The sequence below is a fragment of the Lissotriton vulgaris genome, chromosome 4_1 (genome assembly GCF_964263255.1).
Source record: "Lissotriton vulgaris chromosome 4_1, aLisVul1.2, whole genome shotgun sequence".
NCBI classification, from domain to species: domain Eukaryota; kingdom Metazoa; phylum Chordata; class Amphibia; order Caudata; family Salamandridae; genus Lissotriton; species Lissotriton vulgaris.
The window spans coordinates 1,387,434,451-1,387,459,303 of record NC_141691.1 but is presented as its reverse complement, the minus strand read 5'-3'; the positions used below and the strand labels follow the sequence as shown (position 1 = coordinate 1,387,459,303).

The window sequence follows — 24,853 nt, the reverse complement described above, 5'->3', positions numbered from 1 at the left end:
GGAATCCAGAATGGAAGCGACCTAAAGTAATAGAGGAGCCTAGGCAACGTCACGATCTTTAACAATGCCACCCTGCCTGCTACAGAAAGTAGGAGAGTCTCCAAAAACGCGAGGTTGCTTTTGCTGTTGTATTGCTCGCCCTACATTGCGCTCCAGTAGGTCTCCAGCGGCATGGTATATTTGAGTACCTAAGGTCAGACATCTGTTTTCCCATGTCACATTTCCGCTTCCCGCAGTCCAACTTTGTCCGAGTGCGTAGGGAAAAGGCACGACTTGGCCCAATTTACCCCAAGCCCTACTACTCTCCCCAGGACACTCAAGAGATCCATGTCTCCCTGAAGGGCTTCTCCTGAATTAGCCAGGATCATCAGGAGGTTGTACGCATAAAGCGCTATATATTGGAGTTGCCCCGTCACCTTCAACTCCTGATAATAGCGGCCTGATCTAGCGTGTGCGGCCAGAGGCTCCATTGGCAGCTCAAATAACAGGGGCGACTACGGGTAGCCTTGTCTTGTTCCTCTGCCTACCGTACAGGCATCTGAACTCAGCCCCCCCCCCCCTACTCTAGCAGTAGAATTTTTATTCAAGATTGCCGTCTATTCCACAGTGTTCCCCCACCCAAACACCCTCATAACCCTAAAAATATATGGCCACTCGAGGCTATCAAAAGCTTTCTCAATGTCAACTGCCAAAATGCACGCCTCCTCCTTCCGGTATGTGTCCGCTTCTAAGACTCGAAGGTGCCTGCGTATATTCATCGCTGTATTCCTGGTTGGGATAAATCCCGCCTGATCCATATGTATTAGCGTTGACATATGTACGAGTAGACGGCTGGCTAATACACAGCTTAATATTTTATAATCCAAATTAAGCATAGCGAGGGGGCGATATGCAGTTCGATCCCAAGTCGGTTTGCCAGGCTTTAAAAGTGTAATGATTACCCCCTCGGAAGTTGACCGGCTTCTCGTTTTGCCCTGCCATACAGCGCCACTAGTTGAGGAGCTAGAATATCTACATATGTCAAATAAAACTCTATTGGCAACCCATCCATCCCCGGTGTCTTATTCCTGGACATATGTTTCATGGCCCTACTTACCTCCTCAACCTCAACACCCAGATCTTCTGCCGCCTCTGCACCTACCCTTGGAAGCTCCTCATCCCCCAGGACTCCCATCACTTCCTCTTCTCCTGGATCGAGCCTACTCTGATATAAGGCAGTGTAATATTCCCAAAACTGGGCGTTAATATCTTGTTGGCTATAATCGACCTCCTCCTCCCCCTCGCAGCTAGAGTATTTTTGCCCCTCTACGCGCTGGGTTGGCCATCCAGGCTAACAGCGCCCCAAATGTATCCCTCTTTGCATGGGCCCGGGCAATGTAAGCCTTGTAATCAAAGCAACGCAGCCTTTCTACTTGTGTTGCCAATACCTCCTGAGCGCCGAGTAGGTCCGCTTGTTTATCCATTCTCTCCAGACTATCATTTTCCACCCCACAGAGCTGTTGTTCCGCACTTTGTACTACGTGCATAAGGACCTTACGTACTCACACCACTTCCCCCATTGCAGCGTCCCCTGATAACGTTTTTAAAGGCATCCCATTCGATGAGTGGGCTTGTCGCTGTATTGACGTTCTCTAAAAAATAATTCTTGATATCGGAACCTACTGTGACCCGGAACACCTGATCTTCCAATGCTTCCAGCCATAGGCGCCAAACTGATATTTTAGGTCTAACACGCATCCAATCTAATGTCACCAGCAGCAGGTTATGATCTGAAATCGTTCTGGACAGGTATTCACTCTAAACCCCCCATGAATATCTGGGGAGCACAGGATCGAGTCTAATCTAACGTGTAGCTCGTGTAATGCAGAAAAATAGAATAATTCCCTTTCCTCCTGGTGTTGGGCCCTCCAAGTGTCCGTCAGCCCCCATTGTTGTGTGGGAGCGTCAGGGAGTGGCGGGTGAGATTGGTCCAACCTAACATCTGTAATACAGTTAAAGTCACCCCCTAACAGTGCCGATCATGTCAATACTGACGCTAGTGTCCGTGAGCTGCGCTAGAAATGTAGGTTGGTCTACGTTAGGGGTACAAAAGGGGGTGGTAATGGACGGAGCATCTGAACCAATCAAACACTCACACCCAGTCAAAAGATCTGGGTTTAATCATCCATCACCGTTCTTTAGCCCACTCTGCCACCCCAGTTCAGACATGGCCATATGCAAATCAGTCTGACCCTGTGCCTCATGGGAATAGTCCAGCCCGAACTGCCAAGCCATACCTTCCCTCGACCGGAAACAAGCTTCCGAGGACCGGTTTCTGGCATTCCAGCCGTCTTCAGCCCAGCTTGCTTGAATCCAGTGGCAAAGTGAGCAAGGGACTCACGTCTGAGCATACCCTGCCACACTTATGGCGGCCAAAAGCGGTACAAAAGGGGGTGATAATGGACAGAGCATCTGAACAAATCAAACACTCACACCCAGTCAAAAGATCTGGGTTTAATCCATCACCGTTCTTTAGCCCTCATGGGAACAGTCCAGCCTGGCCCAGGGAAGACATGGCTTGGCAGTTCGGGCTGGACTGTTCCCATGAGGCACAGGGTCAGACTGATTTGCATATAGCCATGTCTGAACTGGGGTGGCAGAGTGGGCTAAAGAACGGTGATGGATTAAACCCAGATCTTTTGACTTGGTGTGAGTGTTTGATTGATTCAGATGCTCCGTCCATCACCACCCCCTTTTGTACCAGTCTACGTTAGGAGCATATAGTTCCCTATCGTTATGTTCGAGGCATGTGGGCTGCTGAATTCATATCTGTGCATAGATCGCCGCCTAGTGTTGGGTCCGGATGATTGCACATGTTGTCCTGGAAGAGTCTTCGAAGTATCACGAGATAGGTGGCTCCTCCCCTGGACTACAGTGCGCATGGGCATCGACTCCATCCCCAGATTGTTTTTTTCCGCCATTGGGTTCGGATGTCTTTGGTTCCCTCTTGTCGGAATCGATAAGAATTGACTTAACTTTACTTGAGACCAAAAGGTCTTTAGGACTTGCGTCGGTATTGTTTTGCGTTCGGCTTCGCAGCTTTCCTCGGCTTCGAGCCAAGCTTGTACTTCCACGTGCTTTCGGCGCGGAAGGGCCTAGTCGACGCTCCAGACTCTTCGACCATCCATCATGGAACGAAGTCTATTCAAACGATGTCCGATGTGTGCCTCGAAGTACCCACATATCGACGTACACCCGGTGTGCAACAAGTGTTTGTCGCCGGACCACGACGAGGCCAAGTGTATGGCCTGTTCCAGGTTCCGGTCCAAGAAAACACTCAAGCTCAGTCGAGCTGCGCGCCTGGAGGCCCAGCAATCTGCACCGCCGCCGACGGACATTTTCGATGCTGGGGAGGTCGAGGATGAAGATATCCAGGACATCTTGGAATCTAACCCCGCGTCGGAGGTCGAGGACGACTACGACGCCGAGACCGAAGATTTCGGTGGAGTCGTCGAGGAGGTAGGGGACGACGACGGGGCCCTTGCCACCATGGAGGATAGCTCGGACGGAGAGCTTCCTCAGACTGACTCCGGGGCCGTTCAAATTTATAAGGCCCAGGTCGAGGGATCGCCTTCGGGCCTTACCCGAAACCTTGTTGTGAGTTCCTCGGGCCCGCCTGCTGGCCCGGCCACGGACATTGTTACCGATTCACTCCCAGTGACACAGAAACCGAAAGTGAAATCTACGTCTCGACGCCGGAGATTTCGAAACCGAAAGTGCGCATCGCATTGGTCGGAACGAAGACTTCGGAGGCCTCGGCGCCGAAGAAATCTAAAATGGCCGTCGAGCCGAAGAGGCACGTCAAAATGGCCGAACCGAAGGCTACTACATCGAAGCCGAAGGTGAAGGGGTCGGACGCGGCCGCATCGGCGCCGAAGACTGTCGACGCCGGCAAGGGTCGACTCGATCCCAAGAAGACGGTCGACGACCCCAAAAGGTCTATTACCGACCCGAAAAAGCGGGCAGACGACCCGAAGAACATCTCTGCCCCGCTTCCACACGACAAGGCCAAGGGAGCTGCGCCGAGTGCGTCGACTCCGAGGGGAACCTCGTCGTACTCCGCTCCAAAACAAACCGCTAAGGACCCTGTCGAACCGGCGCGTCCATCCGCCGCGTTCACTAAGAAGGTTACAGAGTCCCTACAGCGTATTAGGGACGGCGCCGCAGCGGTCAAGCCGAAGGACCCTCCGCCGGCGAAGCCTCTGGAGAAACCGGCGAAGGCGCACACGCCGATCCTTTTCACCTTGCCGCCGAAAACGGCGCTGAAGGCTTTCACTGCTAAACTGGGGGCCAGCGTGCCCGACAAGGTGTCTTCGACGCCGAAACCATCGTTGGTGGTCCTCGGCCCACGGCCTCGACAACTCTCTGAAGAAGAGCGTCATGAACATTTCATCGACGCCGAAACGGGCAGGCTTTCCCTCCTGAAGAGGAAAATCACCCCTGAGCCCCAGTTGGAGTCGTACAAGATCCCACTCAAACGAAAGATGGCCTCTGCAGGTTCTCCAGCCTTGGTGGAGCCCATTTCACCACAGGCTCACGAAATCTCGCCCACTCACTCCAATGCAGAAGTTGGTGAAGGAGACGACGAGGATGAATACAGCTATCCCGTCTACACAGACCCAGAGGATGTGGCAGAGCCCTGGTCTGCTGGTGGCGATCCTGGGGACCCGCATTCTGGACAGGACCCTCAGCTTTTCTCAGCGAAAACTTCCCCCACTGAGGACTCTGCGGCTTTCAATGCCCTCATTGAGCGGGCAGCGGCCAATCACAACGTCGAGCTGCATGCTGACCCTGTGGACGTCGACCTCCTATTTGACACCTTTTCTGTCTCTGAAAAGACTGTAAAGACTCTGCCAATGCTGAAGGGTGTTTTAAAGCACGCTGCTGAGGTCTTCAAAGAACCCACCAGGGCGAGGGTCATCAACCCGAGGATTGACAAAAAGTACAAGGCGGCGCCCACAGATCCAACTTATATTAAGGGACAGTTGCCTCTGGACTCCCTAGTTGTCTCCAATGCCCGGAAGAGGGCCAACTTGCAAACTACGGGTGATGCTCCTCCCCCAGACAAAGAGTCAAAAGTCTTTGAGGCTTCGGGGAAAAGGGTGGCAGCGCAGGCAGCCAACATATGGCGCATCTCTAACACGCAGGCGCTCCTGGCGCATTATGACAGGGCACACTACGATACCCTAGAGACCCTTTTGCAACATTGAAATGATCAATATAAGGAAGGGGCTGAAATGTTAATACAGGAGGGGAAGCTAATCACCAACGCTTCCATAAAGTGCGCTCTGGACGTGGCTGACACTGCCGCACGCGCAATTAACACTAGCGTTATGCTTTGTAGACATGCATGGCTGAGGATATCTGGGTTCAAGCCAGACATTCAAACTACCATCTTGAACCAAACAGTCAACCCAGATCACCTGTATGGCCCTGAGGTTGATACCACCCTTGAGAAGATGAAGAAGGACACCGACACTGCAAAATCTATGGGTGCCTTGCAGTCCCAGCAGTTTCGGAGTGGGTCCTTTCGTCGCTCCAATACTAGAGGCACCTCAAGGGGTCAACTTTCGCAGTCAGCGCAGTTCTACAAAAGCAACACCCAGACTAATTATACCAACAAGGGTCGAGGTGGATACCGCGGCAACAACGCCAAGGGCAGAGGACGTGGCAACAACAGCTCCAGGTCCTCTACCGCCAACAAACAGTGACGCATTGTCACTGCCCCCCGACCACACAACACCGGTCGGGGGGAGACTCCAGCAGTTCCTGCCCGTGTGGAAGTCCATCACCACGGACAGGTGGGTCAGAAAGCTTATCCAATTTGGTTATTGTCTGGAGCTCACATCCACCCCACCCAACATAACCCCAAGGCACCGTCCTATGTCCGGCGAGCACTTGCACTTATTGCAGCAGGAAGTCACAGTCATGCTGCAAAAAGGGGCAATAGAGCTCGTACCCTTGCAGGAAAGAGGCGCGGGAGTTTACTCCCTGTACTTCCTAATTCCAAAAAAGGACAGATCCCTCAGGCCCATCCTGGATCTCAGGCCCCTCAACTTTTACATCCTATCAGAGCATTTCCACATGCTAACACTGCAGCAAGTTCTCCCACTGCTTCAACAGGGGGACTTTCTGGCAACTCTGGACCTGAAGGATGCGTACTTCCACATTCCGCTACATCCTTCACACAGAAAATATCTCAGGTTCACCATCCAAAACCAGCACTACCAATTCAAGGTTTTGCCTTTCGGGGTCATCACGGCACCCAGGGTTTTCACAAATTGCCTGGCGACGGGGCGGCGCATCTAAGACGTCAAAACATCCACGTCTACCCCTATCTGGACGACTGGCTCATTCAGGCGAAGTCGGCCCAGCAGTGCGCACACCACGTGTCCCACACCATTCACCTCCTGCACGATCTGGGGTTCTCACTGAATTACCCCAAATCCCATCTCCAGCCCGCCCACGTACGGCAGTATCTGGGTGCGACCAAAGACACTCTGGCGGCCACAGCACAGCCGAATTCAGTGAGAGTCAGCAGCATTCAATCGCTGATCCAGAAATTCAGACCTCAACACTCGCTTCCAGCAAGAGTGTTCATGCACTTGATAGGCATGATGGCCTCCTGCATCTCCATTGTCCCGCACGCGAGACTACATATGCGTCCGCTTCAGGAGTGCTTGGCACGTCAGTGGACTCAGGCTCACAACCAGTTGACAGACCTAGTGTTGGTGAGCGGTCGGGCATACAACTCTCTGCAATGGTGGAATCCACGAAACCTTTGCAAGGGCCGACCGTTCCAGGAGCCTGTGCCACAGATTATCCTGACAACGGACGCTTCTCTCCAGGGATGGGGAGCGCATGTACTCCAATACACTGTGCAGGGAAGGTGGACGCAGCCACAGGGGAAGATGCACATCAATGTTCTAGAACTGATGGCGATCTTCATGGCACTGAAGGCTTTCAAAGTACATCTATGCAACAAGGTCATGTTGATTCGGACGGACAACATGACGGCAATGTACTACATTCAAAAGCAGGGAGGCACACACTCTCCGCAGCTGTCTCATCTGGCTCAGAGCATGTGGAAGTGGGCCATTCAGAGGAACATCTTCCTCATGGCAGATCATCTCCCGGGCAAGGACAATCAGATGGCGGACCTGCTCAGCAGGCACAGCCACCAGATGCACGAGTGGGAGATACATCCATCATAACTCCAGCTTTACTTCCAAAGGTGGGGTCATCCAGAGATAGACCTGTTCGCCACAAAGGAGAACGCAAAATGCCAAAGCTTCGCCGCCAGGTTCCCACACCCACAGTCGCAGGGCAATGCGATATGGATGAACTGGTCAGGCAAATTTGCGTACGCTTTTCCCCCAGTACCTCTGATACTGCTGGTGGCACGCAAGCTCAGGCAACACTCGATGACTCTCATCCTGGTTGCTCCAACGTGGGCTCGTCAACCATGGTACACCACGTTTCTAGAACTGTCCGTGGTACCTCATCAAAGGCTACATCTCACGCCCAGCCTTCTGACGCAGAGCCATGGCGACATTCAGCACCCAGATCCGCAACAGCTCAACCTGGCGATCTGGCTCCTGAAGTCCTAGAGTTTGGCTACCTAAACTTACCTCCCGATTGCATGGACATCATTCGGGAGGCGAGAAAGCCCACTACTAGAGCCTGCTATGCGGCAAAATGGAAGCGGTTTGTCATTTATTGTGCGAACCACAACATTAACCCGCTGGACGCTTCTATTCAGAACATCATCTGTTACCTATTCCATCTGTACAAGTGTAATCTGGCCTATACTTCCATTCGCATTCATCTGTCTGCAATGGCCGCGTATCTCCAAAATAGACAGCACCTTTCACTTTTCAAGGTGCCTGCCATCAAAGCTTTTTTGGAAGGCCTCAAACGAGTCATTCCTCCACGGACTCCACCAGCACCTGAGTGGAACCTTAATGTGGTTCTTACCAGGCTGATGGGTCCTCCCTTTGAACCACTGCATTCCTGCGAGATTGTTCTTGACATGGAAAGTGGCTTTCCTCGTAGCAATTACATCACTACGAAGGGTTAGTGAATTGCAAGCCCTCACAATCCAAGAGCCATTTTTCCAAATTCACTCCAACAGGGTAGTGCTCCGCACTAATCCTAAGTTTCTGCCCAAGGTTGTGTCTCAGTTCCACATCAACCAAACTATCGAATTACCCGTTTTCTTTCAAAATCCTGAATCATTGGCGGAGCGGATGCTCTATACCCTTGACGTTAAACGGGCCCTAATGTATTACATTGATAGGACCAAGGATTTTAGGAAGACTAAGCAACTCTTTGTCGCCTTTGCACCACACCACAAAGGTAACCCTATTTCCAAGGCTGGTATTGCTAGGTGGATAGTTAAATGTATCCAAATATGCTATCTCAAAGCTAAGCGTACTCTTACGATTCCACCAAGAGCCCACTCCACCAGAAAGTTGGGGGCCTCTATGGCATTCCTTGGAAACATTCCTTTAGAAGACCTATGTAGAGCAGCCACATGGTCTACCACACACACATTTACTAAGCATTACTGTGTTGATGTGCACTCCAAACAGCAAGCAGCTGTAGGGCAGGCTGTTCTCAAAACACTTTTTCAAACTGCTGCAGCTGGCACGGGCGGCCGCCGCTAATGGAGGGACTGCTATTTATTCTATGCACAGATATGAATTCAGCAGCCCACATGCCTCGAACTGAATATGCTACTTACCAGTATGCATCTGTTCTTGGCATGTAGGGCTGCTGACATTCATATCGCCCGCCCTCCTCCCCGGCGCCTGTAGCAGCTGCAGTATTCACATATACTCTTAGCATGGTCATCATTCACTGAGTTTCACTCCATCTTGGCCGCAATGGCTAAAAACAATCTGGGGATGGAGTCGATGCCCATGCGCACTGTAGTCCAGGGGAGGAGCCACCTATCTCGTGATACTTCGAAGACTCTTCCAGGACAACAATGTGCAATCATCCGGACCCAACACTAGGCGGCGATCTATGCACAGATATGAATGTCAGCAGCCCTACATGCCAAGAACAGATGCATACTGGTAAGTAGCATATTCAATCCCTTCTGTCTAATTGCCCCGAAAGCACCACAAACCTGCCCTCCGGATCAATTATTTGCCTGATACAATGAAAAGGGACTCCCGCCGCACCCAGACCAGAATTCCCCTGGCAAAGGCCGAGTAAGTAGTAACACCTGCCCCCTCCACCTTCTCTGTAACATAGCCCCTTACTTCTGTGATAAGGGAGTCTCCTCTAAAAAGGCAATCTGCACCCCTTTCCTGACCAGGTGTGCATGTATGCATGTATTTTATGGCGCAGCATGGTGTGCATCCCCCTGATGTTCCAAGGTATACATTTAAGACCTATGTGGGTCTCATTGTACCAGTCGTGCCATACCTTTAGCAATTTCCCTCACAGCGACATGCCTGGCCCCAAACAAAAACCCTTTAACAATAGGACCCCCCCCCCGACTCCCCCTCCCAGGACAGGTACAAACAAACAAGTTCCCATCCAAACTGGAATGTGTGAACAGAAAGTCACTGAAAGTGGCGCGGCGTAAGCTGACCCTGCTGGACCCAGATCTCCCCCAGGCCATTTCCCCATCTTAGTTCAGTTGATAGTCCCAGTATCCACGTCAGTGTCATCAGGCGGCTGCTATAGTACCTGAATCGCAGGAGTAGCCAACCCCTAGTACCATACTACCCTCTTACATATGACCTGGGGTGCTAACATCAGGCTATTTCATCTTCTGTTTGAGGAGTGACATCCGGAAGGTCAGTTTCAGATTATTCGTTTGCGCAGCCTGGTTGCGAGCTTTCGGATCTGTCCATGCCGTGCTCACTGGTGGTCGACCTCGGGGTAGCGCCTCCATGGCTAAGTTCAGCAATTATTTACCACAATGAACCGCTACCAGTAGGAATGTTACTAGTGTAAGTGAAGTGTTATTTTGTGAGTGCTGGCATCTCACAAAAAGTGAAGGACTGGCCTCACACACCACCGGGTGTCATGCTTCATCATTGACCAGTCCTCACCCTCTAAAAACTTGGTTTGATAGAGGGCGGGCATACACCTGACGACAGGGATGCACTTCTAAACTAAGTGGGGGCCCAAAGAAAAATGTGCAGTGAATTAAAAGGCCATTATGGGTGTCTACTTAATTTTAATAGCGTCGACATCCATATGGTAGTTTAAAATAAAGTGATCGGTGCCATGGGGATATTAGTGTCCCCCCACCGATGTATGTGAGATCAACATGTTTCTGCCTGTAGGCCCAACTGGGTCCGCGGCATTCATCAGGATCATAGTATAAAGGGCTATACTCTTACTAAACTTGGGTGGAAGCGTTCCACTTGGTGGGGTGATCAATACTCACACTCCACTGTCTGTAATGATAGGTTTAAATGAATCCTATGATGAGGTAAACTGCGCCTCATAGGAGGGAGAGCAGATGGACCCTTTAGGTCCTGGAATGATAACTGCTGTGATCGCCGCCTCTCAGCCTAGGTCTGCAAGCCTCCGTCGAGGAGCGGAGGCTTGCAGACCTAGGCTAGACTTACACTAGTAACATTCCTACTGGTAGCGGTTCATTGTGGTAAATAGTTTATGTTGGAGGCTGCCGTCTACCAGTACCCCGTGCCTCTGGTTCCCCTAGTCCAGATTTATCTGGTCATTGTGGTTACATAAGTTCAGCAATTGCATGTAAAGCTTTGTGCCACGCCAGTCTGGCTTCTTTAGGCAAAGGAGCTCTTGGAGTCTGCTGAGAAGTGGTTGGTGTCCGCTGGGTCGGGTCAAGGGATGAAGTACGAGTCTCTTGTGATCTGACGGGCCTCCAGCCATTCCCATGCGTCATTCGGAGCAGTAAAGAAATGTGGCTCTGATTTGTCAATTACCCGGAGGCATGCCTGGAACAGCATGGCATATGGGATTTCCAATTGGCGCAGTTTCCGTTTGATGGCCGTGAGGGAAGCACGTTGGCGTTGTACCTCCCTGGTGAAATCTGGGAATATCCTCACTCTATTATTCCCAGTTTGCAAGTTCTGCTTCTCTTGGACTTGCTGCAGTATGTGTCCTGATCTAAAAAATGAAGAAGTCGCACCACCAGCGGTCGAGGAGGGGCTCCAGATTTGGGCAGTCTAACTGGGACCCTGTGAGCACGTTCAAGCGCATAGAAGGGGGAAAGACCCTCCGGGCCACCTCCGCTCTAAGCCAGTTCGCCAGGTAGCACACTGCATCAGCCCCTTCTTCTTGCTCCAAAACTCCTACAGTGCATAAGGTATTTTGGCGGGATCGACCTTCGCTGTCCTCCGCCCGCACTTCTAGTACCTTGATCTTGGCCTCTACATTTTTCAGGGACTGTTGCAATGCAGAAACTGCTTTCAGGACCTCCACAAGAGTTTTCTCATTGAGTTTCACTCTCTCTTTAAGCTTGCGGTCGTCGTCTTTCAGCAAGTTGAGGTCTGCCCCAGTGGAGTCTATCTTTGTCTCCGGGGCTTCCCTTGAGGAGGTGATGGCCTGCATATTGTCCACTAGAGTAGGTTCCTCAGGGGCAACATCTTTCCTCCTCTCTGACGTCTCATCATCATCATCATCAGTGTGATGCCCTGCATCCTCCACATTGAGGACAGCATAGCCCTTCTTATTGGACACTCTCCACATTATTATGGGCCTGCACACGCCCAGTGGGCTGTTTCAGAGTGATTGCAGCAACGTGCGCAGAGCACTGGCAACCAACTCAGTGTCCGCGTGGGACAGGCTCTGGGATCTAGCTGCAGGCATATGGATTTCCCGCCCTCCGGACTCTCTCCAGTATACGCAGGCCTCCGAGGCTCCACTCAGTTATGTGAGTCTTCAAGTAGACCTCATAAGCACTCCATCTGCCGTCTCCCAGGCGCTTGCCATATATAGCCAGTCGGTGTCTCAGGGGCACTTTGTACTTAGCGTAGTGATCTCCGTTATCCTGCGTTCTCCGGGTCAGTGCTCTGCTTGGGGAAATACTGCAGCTACCCCACAAGAGCTTTTCTTCAGGGATGGAGCTCGGAGGTGCAGTGATGCTTGCCAGCTAGGCTGTCGGAGGTGCCCCAGCACAACCCTGTGCCTTTGTTGTGTGTTGTATCCGCAGTGGGCCTCTTAGCCAGCCCCCGGCGCGACTCAACGGGCTCACGTCCCCGTAGGCTTCCTGGGCTCGTATTAAAGGGCCGCCGGCTTCTTCTCGCCCCTCTGAGTTGCCTCACAGTCCTTCCTGATTATTATGCTTGGTTGAGTGGTCCCAGTGCTGTCTCCTCGCCTCCTAGCACTGCTGTTCAGAGTGTGAGGCATATGCTTCAGCGCTCCCCCTGCTCAACATATGGCGACTTCTCTGTTGCCCGGCGCTACTTCCCCGCACTTCTCTGGCCCACTGAGCACCTCGTTACTACGGCCCTCAGCCGCCATGTTGCATAGGCAGTACAACACTGCCAGGTTCAGGAGTCCGCGCCTTTTTTCCTAGTCTCCGGGGCCACTGCTCCTGCTGCCCTCATCCTTAGTTCTGCACTCTGCACCACCGCTGGACAGTTCGCACAGTCCGCACAAGTCTCGTGATACCAGAGCAAAAGCCGGTCCCACGCTCCCTGGCTGCCCGATAAATTCCACTCAATAAGGACTTAAGGTACAATTCGACCACGTGAGAATCGGGGTAACACACCCAGATTCATAGAGACCGCGACAAAACACGGTCCCCACCACTTTTTCTTTCTAGGTCCTGAAGAAAGCCCACTTGACCCGCAGGGGCAATCACAAGGGCTGAAACATGTCGACCTTTTTATGGACACCCTTAGTGCGTTAGACCACTAACCGGTCTCCCCACGCACAAAATAGTTTTGAAAGTATCTCGAACCCAACGAGTTTTTAAACATCCCCCTTTGAGACACACTGCACTAGAACACTCACACCCTTCTCTGATCCCTACTTCAATAACCAGTGGTTAACCTCTGGATGGAGGAAGCATACAAAACTAACCCGATGATGATGCTGTCACGTTTTTAAGAACAGGGCGGAGAATCAAGATATACCGCCTCTGCCGATCTCTGTACGTGAATGAGGGTTTTTTATCAGTATCCTACAAGAAATCTGCAAACCCTGGTTACTCAGGCCAAGTGATCCATTCCCATTTTGATATTTATCAGCCCAGCCTGATCACCAGGAATTCCACTACCAGTATTGCGGTAAGGGGCCTCACTGTTGAGCCAGGATTATTGTTGTTGGGGGAAACCCACGGACGGAGCTCCGGCATCCGCTTCCCCTCACATCAGCGTCTATCCACGCCCCCCCCTCAAACTTAATACTTATGAAGGGTTCATGTAGGACACGCCTGTGTGTGGGATGTGTATACATCCCAGCTAGTATGAGAAGAGATCTGGTATGATAGTGATTGCCCTGATACCCTGTTAGTGATCGATATGTTGACTCTTCTACCGTCATGTTCTTGTGTCAAAATATCTACAAAGACATGCCTCAGGCCAAGCCTTCCACTTTCTCCCAGCACCTTCAATTGTGTTTCCTGAAAGAAGTGCATCTGTGGATCTAACACCAGCTGGACGCCTTGGACCTTGATAATTTGTTTGCAGCTGGTACTGTGGTGGCCAATGCTGGAGAACTGTGAACCCTGGAGGGATCAAGATCCTCTGTGTTGGGAGATACTGGTACTGCAAAACGTGCTTCAGTCCAGAGATGTGTGAAAATTACTGAGTCAATAAAGTGAGACTAACTGCCATAGTACATCATCATGTATGGGGGCAGCTTAGGTACCATGGTTTGCAGTACACGGTACGACAGACAATGTAGTGGAAGTGGCGTTATCAGTAAACCAGGCAGTTGAGCACACACTGCACCACCTCTGTTTCAGTACACAGCACCATGTAAAATAGAAACTGGAGTGGCTGAATGTGTAACAGACCATCCCTGATGAATAACAAAGGAGTGTGAGGAGGTTGCTGCTTACTACTTTGTGGTCTGGCAGCTGAGGACTTTGTGCTATGGCTGACATAACTTGGTATGTGGTTTGTGTCCTTTGAGTCTCAACAGCATCCCAAGCAGGGTGGTTGGCTTATCAGAACCAATTTTTAACAAAATGTGCTATTGCCATCAGCCGTGTTGTTCACAAGTGGTATATACTACATTTGAAGATTATAGATTAAAAAGAGATAAGTAACATATGTTCAAGCTTGTTAAAACCCTCATTTAAAATGTACCTAAATTGCAACTTACTTTAACGTTGGGGTCCTCTCTTGAATGATTTGGGGTAATAGCTTTACAAAGGATATTCGTAACCGTTTTGTATTTATTAATGTAGAAAATGTCAGAACATTGAGTGAGGTGCAAGGGAGACGGGTAACTAAAAGTCACGTCTCAAAATTAATTTTACAAAGCTAACACTATTTTCTTTTGCATAGGGTTGGAAGAAGGAGAGGATTTTGGCCGAATTCCCTGATGGCAAGATAATAATGGTTTTCCCAGATGATCCAAAGTATGCTCGAAAAAAGGTATTTCTTCTGAGCAGCTTGATTGCTTGTGATGTTGATCTTGATTTGCCATTGCTTTTTCTACATGCTTTGTCATGCCTGCTTGAAGTCATTAGTTTGTCATCAGTTTTAAAAAGCTGGCATCCGGACTAAACTTTGCTGCTCCTCCCCTCAATTCTAGGTGCTGGCTGGGACTGTGTCAAAAGGGCTTTTAAACCCAAATATGGTCAGAATCTAGGCCCTTTTCTTCTCTGTGTATTCCTCACAGATGATGTTCTGGACATAATAGTTGCTGTTACAATAGGTAGATTTGCAAGTAACCTTGGATTTTGGTGAGATGTTAGTAAACTCTCATGTGAAAAGCCCTCATTAAAGATTGCGTACAAACTCGTATTGGGATTAAAGTTACTGTCCAGGAATTTGGCCCTAGACTTGACTGAAAATGGTTTCATATGAAGACAACAGAACCTTTATCGTCTGTAGGGGTATAGCTTTAAAGTCGTACAAGGCATTCCCATTAGCATGGGAACAAACTTCCTACTCCTTGGAGACTTTAATGTCCATAGTGAACTGGTGGACAATGTAGAAGCCCAAACCTTACTGGCAGATCTAGCAACTGTAGGTTTCAAACAGTGCAATGAGGGCCCTACACATCGCGATGGTCACACTCTCGACTTAATTCTGTCGAACTCTCACATGTTGACTTGTTATCCTCCTATACAGGTGGAGTGGACTGACCACTTCGTGATAGGTTTCTCCCTTCCCATACTGACAGAAGATCGCCCCCAACCTGCCCCTCTCTCTCTATGGCGCAGGTAGTGGCACAATGTGTCCGTGGAGGCCTTTAGAGACATCTTTGTACCCCCGGACATTTCCACCTTGGATACCCCGGATATGGCTCTTTCCAAATACAATGCAGCCCTGAATACTGCTGTTAATCTTATCGATCCTTTAAGAGTCTGTAATCAGCGGTCTAACCGCCGGCAGGAATTATGGTATTCTGATCTACTGCGTGCAGAAAAGAAAGTATGCAGGAAGTTGGAGAAGACCTGGAGAAACTCCCATACTGTAGCAGATAAATTCCGCTACCACTCTGCCATGAGATCTTACCATAGAAACATCAGAGCTGCTCGTAAAAACCATATTATTTCCCAACTGACCGAGGCAGGCAATGACCCGAAAATACTTTGTCAGGTCCTCCGAACCTTCACTAAGCCTGTAGCTTGTGAAAGTCCAAAGATTGTGTCCCAACAACTGTGTGATGACACTGCTGGGTTCCTCTTGAATAAGATCGACTCTATCTACCAAAAAATTGCCCAATCTAGTATCTTGGTCAATACTAGTGATTCCTTCCTAAGCCCTCAGCACGAGACTGTTGAATCTGGCCCTACTAAACTGTCCTGCATTCCTGAGATCAGTTTGGACGATGTTAATTCCCTGATCGGCACCATTAAATCGGGTTGCCCGGCGGACCTCGTTCCTGACCGAGTGATGCATCTCATAGGAGACACTCTTAGTCCAACTATTCAGACCCTGATTAACCGCTCGTTATCTGAAGGTTTAGTTCCACTTGAGTGGAAAAATGCTCTTGTCAAGCCCATTAGGAAAAACACCTCCGTCCCTTGGTCTGATATGTCCAACTTGAGGCCCATCTCCCTTTTACCGGTTGTCGGCAAACTGATGGAGAAACATGTCAACCTTCATTTCTCCAGTTTCATTGAGCAGGCCGGATGCCTGGACCATTCTCAATCAGGGTTCAGGCCAAAGTATAGTACAGAGACTGCTCTCCTTTCGGTCACGGATACTATACGTATGTCTCTGGACAGGGGTTTGTCCGTGGTGTTGGTGCTGTTGGACTTGTCCGCAGCATTCGACACCATATCACATGTCATTCTTCTAAGAAGACTAGAGGAGATTGGCTGGGAAAAATCTGCCCTGGCGTGGTTCACCAGCTTCCTCACAGACCGTACCCAGCAGGTGAATATGGGCACTTTCAGTTCCACTCCTTCCAAAGTCACTAGAGGAGTCCCGCAGGGCTCCTGTCTCAGCCCTACGCTGTTTAATGTTTATGTTGCCTCTCTGGCCAGTATTATGAGGTCTTATGGGTTTGTACCCATATCATACGCCGACGACACTCAGTTGTTGTTTACCTATAAAACCTTCACCCCTGTGGTAAGGCAAGCCTTCTCGAGTGGCATGACGGCGGTCGCCAGTTGGATGGCCAACAACTTTCTCCAGTGTAACGTGGGGAAGTCAGAAGTCATGCTGTTCGGGGAAGCTAAAATCTTGTGGGCACCTGACTGGTGGCCTACCAGCCTGGGAGCGGTCCCCTCCCCTAAACAGGTGGTGAAAAATCTGGGGGTCCGTCTTGACCAAGACCTCACTCTTGCACATCACATTAACATCACGGTGGGGTCTTGTTTTCATGTCATCAGCCTCCTTCGGAAGGTGTTCCCTCTCCTCCCCGACAGCTCGAGGAAGACCTTGTTTCAGGCTCTCGTGCTGAGTCGCTTGGACTATTGTAATGGGCTTCTCCTAGCGGCCAATGAGGGCGTTTTAAACAAACTCCAGGTAGTACAGAACACCGCAGCACGCCTGGTGACAAATGCCGCTCCTAGAACTCCATCCCGGCCCCTTCTCAAACTGCTCCACTGGTTGCCCATTCGGAAACGTGTGGAATTTAAGACCTGCTGCGTGGTGCACAAAAGTCTGCACAATCTAGGGCCATCCTACCTAGCTGACAAATTTGTCCATCATCGCCCCTCACGGAGCCTGCGCTCCAGTAACCAGCTATTACTGCAGGTTCCCCGAATCAGCAAGACCAGACAGGGAGGACAGGCCCTTTCTGTGATGGGTCCACGTCTGTGGAACAACCTCCTCTTTTCCCTTAGGCAGTGTACCAGCCACTCAATCTTCAGGAAGAGTCTTAAGACCACGCTGTTTCAGGACTAGCGCCCCCCTCTCCTAGCACCTTACCGACAGCACTGCGCGGAGATACACCTCCGGGTGTGATTCCGGCGCGTTATAAACCCATAAATAAATAAATAAATAAGGCGAGATCTCTGGGCTTGTACCTTTGTTCTTGTTACATTTATATGTTGCCCGTAATTATTTTCCAGTCCCAGTCGAAGTTGAACGTGTTGGATGATTATTGTTCATTTCAAAACACATGTAAAAGTTGGTAGATTTGTTTTATTTTGTTTTTATTCATTGTTTGAGAGCAGTGATGCCAGCAAAACCTTGCAAGTGAAAGCTGGTAATTTTGTTGAGGTGAAGAGCTCTGGTTCCTTGTCGCCAAGCCTGTCAGGTTTGACATTGTCTGCACATTTCGGTTTTACTTCTCTAACACTGATAAAAAGTGGTGCGTCCCTAGAGGGTTATCAGTCTTCAATGAAAATGTGCTGCATGTGGTTTAAACAGAAGAAACTACATTTACACATTAAGGCGTGTAATGCACCTTAGCGTGGCAGCAACTTGATGTTTCGTCTGTAGGTCAAATCCCTTATTTATAATATACCTTCAATATGCCACATTTTGGCTCTGGACAGGGGACAAGCATCACTGTTAATTGTGCTTTACCTCTCTGCCATCTGTGACACTGGGAACTATTAGATAGTGTGACAGATTGTTGGACAGGATCAAAGAATTAGGCACTTTCTCGCAAACCCTATCCATCAGTAATGGTAACTCCTTTGGTATTACTGAAAGGGAATGCTGTTGGGTTGCACACCACAGGTCTCCTCACCTTAACCTCTTACTTGATGTCTCCTTACATAAACTGGATGAGAAACTCTCATCATGGTGTTTATATTCAAATGTACACTTATGAGCATCTGCTAGGATTTTAGCTGAAACTAGGTGGTGTGACATATGCCAGGTACAGAGATTGACTGTGCTTAGCTATTTCTCTGGTGTGTTGGTCCCGGTTAGGTGTTCGTTGTGTTCATTGTTAGACGCAACAAACTGGCTGGTCCTTAAGGCCGCGAACAGAGGATATTTCATTTGGCCATCTACTCTCCCTGCATTTATCCTGCTTCTTTGTCCTCCTACTATCGACCATGGGAGAGCATCCAAAACCTGCCCCTCTGATACCGGATGTTGGTGACCTGGTGGACCACATGATATCTGGAGAAATCTAAACTTGGCAGGTGGGAAGAAGCACTTAAGTTTGCTCAGTTGCAGATCTTCACACTTGGAGTAGATTCAGCACTAGGCAGTTAGATTCCTGTGCAGTGTTTGACCATTGGGTTCACACCCCTACCTCACTGATGCAGCTGCACTGGCTGCTGTACATTGCAGAATATAATAAATCTTAAGATTATTTTGTATGTATGCCTTCAGACTCGGGGCCCACAGTGTCACACTTCAAAAGCACTTCAATACTTTTCTTTGAGACCTCGGAAAAATTGCCTCAGCAGCTACACTGATGCTACCTAGGTTAGACCTTTGTCATGAGACATGCTCTCCGAGGTAGTGGCTTGCTTCCTTAGTTGAGCAGACAGAGTACTTAGCGATTTTGAAAGCTATAAAAAAGAAACTACCTATATCATGCTGATTGGCTTCCCTCGTCTTGTTTAAAAGTGCGATGACGTAGTGTCTTGTCAGTTTGTAGAATACGGATAAAGAGTGTTCTCTGTTCCATGTGCCCAGCAGTAAGTGGCTGGTACTGATTAGTATATTCGCTTCTCGTAGAGCATGCCTGTCTTCTGTATCTTGTGAAAAAGAATGATAATATGAATAGCAAAAACATTTGTATGTGTATGTGTGTGCACACATGTTTTTATGTATGTGTTTAAATATTTCTAAATGGTACCAAGACACACAAATATATTCAAGAGGCTTTGCCCAGTTATCTCTTGGCCGGGAAGGAACAGAGCGCATAGAATAGTATAGCACATTGATTACTTAGAGCAGACTCTGGCCTCCGCGACTGTTCGCGCTGAAGAGGTCATTGGCAGTGCAGTGCATTGGGGACCATTGGGCTGCATTGCTTACCATAACTGGCAAATCTCAGGGGTATATTGAAACTACGATAACTCTGTGATTTCATAATCTTGTAATGACTTAGAATGTGCAAGGCATCAGCATTTTCCCTTACAGGGTTCCCAGTGCGCCTTCTGACTGCATTGACCAAAACATAAACCTTCAATACTAGTCTACAACTATTTGTAACCAACGTAATGGTCATTCAGTGGGGCCTCCTCTGACAGACTTCACTTTGTAGTATTCCACGTAAAACTGCAATGGCTATAGGTTTGAACAATGGTCATGTGTGGCACTGCAAAGGACACCAAGATCGGTACTCATCATGGTGTTTGAGGCTGATCGAGATTGATTCATGGGCACACTGGGGAACTGGGGCTTATTGGGTTTTTTAAATTACTTTTAAGGGAGACTGCTGTTGATGTGAGTTTCTAATAAATGTCCATATTGCATTCACTCAATATTTTGTTATTTGTATCCGCAGGGTAATGCACTTTACAAACAAATTGGGCTAGCAGGCTTAAATTCAGTGATACTTTGATGGTGTGGATTACGAAATCGGCTTTACCTCCAAAATGATTTCAACATTGGAGAAATGCCATGTTAAAGTAAAACCGCTGTGACTGTATAATACCAAAATAAAAGTATAGTTCATTATAGAATAGATTGCTGGGAGTGTAGTGAGGGAACATGTGCTTTGGTCCCTACACGCACAACACAAGTATTGATCTTTATAATTAATTACAATTCATAATTTATTTTACTTTTGGTCCCACCCCCCCTCAAAAAATTTGGCACCGATTACGATATTGTCATGAAAGCATCCCCACCTAATTGGTTTAGGGATGCTTTCTGAACGATTCGTATTCGGGGAGTCCTACCGACCAATTACGATATGTCTGGATGGTTACAGACTCCTTTTGGTCGGATTCCTGTTGACTTCAATGGAAACCTGTGTTCCGAACGAGAACACTGGCTCCCATTGAAAAAAGGGGTGGGTGGGGAAGATCTTGCACCCTGTGGCGGGCACCCCATGGTGCCTGTCGCACTGTGCATGGTTGGGAAGGGAACCCCCACGGGCCCCTTCCGGAGGCCTACGGGTTAAGGGGGGCCCCCTAAGTCCGATTCCCACCGCTGTTTCGTCTCGGTCAAACCGATTCAGAACGGCTCTCCGAAACGGTCATTATATTCGCTCATTCGGAAACAGTCTCCATTGAGCAGTATGATGCGGCTCCGAACGACTTGGGCTGCCTGTAGACCATTCGGAACCGATACAGACAGAAACGACGGCTTCCTTACATCGTAATGGGTCATCCGGAAAGGTGATCGATTCGGTCAGTAACATAGGTCCTGAATCGGCTGTGCATAATCCGAAGCCATTCCGGACTACATCTTAATCAGCCCCTTAGTCTTCTGCTTAATGTATTTTAATAGAGCAAAGTGTCTGACATATTTCTGAGTAAGTGTTTGCACGGCTAGGCAGTGGAAATGTTTGATTGCAAATGCCAAAGTAAACCTGGAGACCATGTAAGATCTATCATTTTATGGTAGGCAGTGAAAATTCCCTGCCTTGCAAGCCTTGGATTATTTACTGGTGGGATATCTTGAAGGGGGATTTAGAATGCAAAAGCTGAAATGTAGAAAACTTTATTTTTTGTGTGTGCTTTGATAATTTTTTCCTATTTATCTGGTCTCTTGTGGTAGGTTGAAGAGATCCGAGAGATGGTGGATAATGATCTTGGTTTCCAGCAGGCTCCACTCAGGATCCATGCCAGAACTAAAACACTTCTCTTTATTTCTGGTGATAAAAAAGTGGTTGGCTGCCTAATAGCAGAGCATATCCAGTGGGTAAGTGGCTTTGTGAAGTTGTAGACCCTGTTGTCTAAGCCTTTTTACTCCCTTAGAGCATGAATCACAAGTCTGCAACTCTGTATTCTCTTAACCTGTCTGGCCAGTACTTTGGCTTTACCTGTGAGCATTCATCCAAACTAGCTCCGTCCTTTTGAGTAGTGTCATGTTTGGTCAAAAATGCTGTAACCAATCTTGTTAATAGGAAACTTCCAAATGCTGTACTCTCAAAATGTGCCCCCTTCCCGCTTATTTTGTCTGGTTCTAGACTGCCTGGCAAAGGTTCATTTTGAGGCTCTTATGTATCTGGAGAGGCTTCTTGTTTGTTTAGATTAATTCACAGCAGTTAAGCTTTTTTGTTCTGTTTGATGTGCCTGTTGAGAAATGTTTAAAAAACGTTCTGCCCCGAATGGATCCTTTTTGGCCTTTTACCTCATAAGCATAGTACTATGACATGATTGCATGGTAACTGATATATTTTTATTGCTGGGCTCATGCCCCATTTGTGGGCTGGATGAATTGTGATTTGACTGATTTTGAATTTTTTGGGGACTCCAAATATCAGAACGTATCTGGTCCTTAAGCATATGATACACACCTATAAGAAATTGTTGCTTAGTACCTACGATGTTTGAGATGCAGCTTCCTTCTCCAGTACGCTTATAAGAAGCTGCATGACCTTCCAAGATGATTTACAACTTCTTCAGGAGCAGTGCACCTGCCAAACATGTTACCTTGCTTGAACTCACAAAACATTATGGTGATTCAACTTTTATTGACTACCAGTAAATGTTGTTTAAATATGTTGGGCCTGAAATATTTGAAACGTGTCGTCGTATTTCCTTACACTGTAGTCCAAAGCGTTGGGAACTGGACTAGAAGGCAAGTTTGTTTGCCTTAAGTAACAGGGTCTGCTAAGAGTAGTTTACTTCTAAACACTCCAGATAAACAAGATCCCAACAGCCGTGCTTTAGAACGGTCAAGTTTTTAAATACCGATCTTAGGCCGGGGGGGGAAGGCATTAAACATCTCTGATGCAATCGGGAGACTAGCATCTAACGTTCTCCGGAAAAAGGGAGGCATCCTACAGGAATATTTTAGACAAAAAGGAAATACATGTAGGCATAAAAGAGATGCACCTTTGAAAGGTTTCCATGCAGAGTAGTACAATCCCTTCGTATCGTTGGTGATGCTAGTATGCTTGCATACTAAATGGTGAGCCAGAATCTTGTTCTTGTCTGCAGGGCTATCGAGTCATCGATGAGAAAATGACAGGCAGCAAATCAGAAGGAGAGGCGGCCATCTATGAGAGCCAGAAAGCCTGGTGCTGCTCCACAGTGCCTGAGCCAGCTCTGTGTGGAATTAGTCGCATATGGGTCTTCAGAATGATGCGCAGAAAGAAAGTTGCTTCTAGAATGATCGAGTGTCTAAGGTAAGAGAATACGTTCAGGCAATGTTAGATTACCTAACATGTTCCTACTTTTTCACAGACTGTATGAGCATTCCATAATGTTTTTGTTGTGTAATGCTCAGAGAAGCACAGGAGTATACACAAGATAATTTTTTACTGCTGCCTTGTGAGTCGGATAGTACTAAATCAACCACGCTTTCCATTTATTTTGATATTACAACACTAAAAGTATGAGGAAGTTCGAACTTTGCTGAGCACTGTAATTCTGATAGATACATCTGCCGTGTTAATTCCTCACCTTGTGAATATCCCCCTTGCGTCAGCAACATTCGGAAATTCTTTTTGTAGCCTTGCGCCGACGTAGATAGGACGTCACAGAGACACGGCTCCGCTCGCGACTCCGCTGACGTCACCGACGCCTATAATAGGCCCACGCCGGCGTGATGACATCAGTTCCCTTTTTTCCGCGTCATCGACGATAACGGTTATCGGGAATCTCTGTAGCCAACTGGTACTTTGTTGCCATTTTGTTGCAAATTTCTGCTTCTTTGTATCTTGTCTCTTCGACAATGTCATCCAAGAAGACCGGCTTCAAGCCCTGCAGGGAGTGCGGTAAAATGATGTCTATTACCGACCCGCATGATGACTGCATCTGGTGTTTGAGTTCCGACCATGATGTGGAAGATTGTTCTTCATGTCGGAAGATGAACCCGAAGGCCCTGAGGGAGAGAGAGGCCAAACTCCTGGTTGCGAAGATGAAGGCTGGGAAGGAGAAATCGTCGAGGTCTCGTTCCCGAAAGGCGAGGTCGAAGTCTAGGTCGAGGTCTGGTTCTCGAGAGGGGTCATCTTCGAGGTCGGCATCGGATCATGTTTCGAAGTCGAAGAAGAAACATAAGAAGAGGAGACATGAGTCCCGACGTCGGGCTCGAGGTCGAGGTCACCGAAGAAGGTACGTTCGAAGGTGGTTACTCTGGAAGTCTCTGAGCCTGAAGGCGAGGCCTCACCTTCGGAGTCGCATGGGCGATCTCCCACTCCGGCTCCGGCTCCGAATCCGTCTCCGGCGCCGTCCCCGGCCCGTGAAGAGGAAGAGGCTCGGGAGGATGTGGATTCTGCGGTTTCAAAAGAGAGGGTACCCCACTTACACCAGGGAACAGGGTAGAAAGACAGAAAGTCAAAAGGGGAATCCCTGGAGTCTACTTGTTCACCTCACCACTGTCTCGTCAGGGAAAAGGACCTATAGTCCACTATGTATCAGGGAATATATAAGGATTTCCACAGAGAAATAAAATCGTTAACAATCTAATTTTATTAAAAACCAATGTCTGAGCAATAAAATACAAGGCAAATTAGTACAAAACAATACAATTTAAAATCCAAGGAATGTACCTTGAAGTAGTCATACGCGAATGAAAACAATATTATACAAACAAAATTATAAAATACACAGCTAATAGAGACATATATATAACATTTCAGCAGTTGATAGGAGAGCTGTTTTGAGGAGTTGGCAGATTCAGAGTGTGAGTTGCCCTCAGGCTCTGGTGCTCCTTCTAAGGATATCCAACCTTACCATCTAGTTATGAGGAAGGCTGCTGAACTTCTTCAATTGACTTTGCCAACGGTGGAGTTTAAATCCAATATCCTCACTGAGGTCTTGCATTCTCAGAGTTCCGTGGTTGAGCCTTTGCTTCCATTTAATGATGCCTTGACGGATCCCATTATGGAGGTGTGGAAGAAACCATTGTCGGCTCCTGCGGTTTCTTAGAGTGTTGCGAGAAGGTACAGGGCTGCACCGGAGGACCCGGCTTTTCTGTCTTCTCATCCTTCGCCAGAGAGCCTGGTCATTCAGGCTGCCTGTTCTAAGAAGAGTCTTAGTGCCTTTCCTCAGGTTCCTTGTGAAAAGGAAGCGAAGAAACAAGACCAGGTTGCAAAAAAGACCTTTTCTACGGCAAGCATGGCGTTGAAGTCAACTAATGCCACTTGTCTGATAGGGAGGTATGTGCATGCTCTGATGGTTTCTTTTCGTGTCCTGGTT

The 24,853-nt window shown here is 48.5% G+C and overlaps 1 protein-coding gene across 1 annotated transcript in view; it reads left to right on the top strand.

The window, feature by feature from the left end:
* The window catches only part of ESCO1 (establishment of sister chromatid cohesion N-acetyltransferase 1), a 431,983-nt gene that overhangs the window by 313,452 nt on the left and 93,678 nt on the right, over window positions 1–24,853 (top strand). Inside the window, exons 7-9 of the mRNA XM_086965629.1 lie at window positions 14,508–14,597; window positions 21,264–21,407; window positions 22,652–22,839. Coding sequence (XP_086821755.1) covers window positions 14,508–14,597; window positions 21,264–21,407; window positions 22,652–22,839 — 422 coding nt within the window. The remainder of the gene's footprint in view (window positions 1–14,507; window positions 14,598–21,263; window positions 21,408–22,651; window positions 22,840–24,853) is intronic.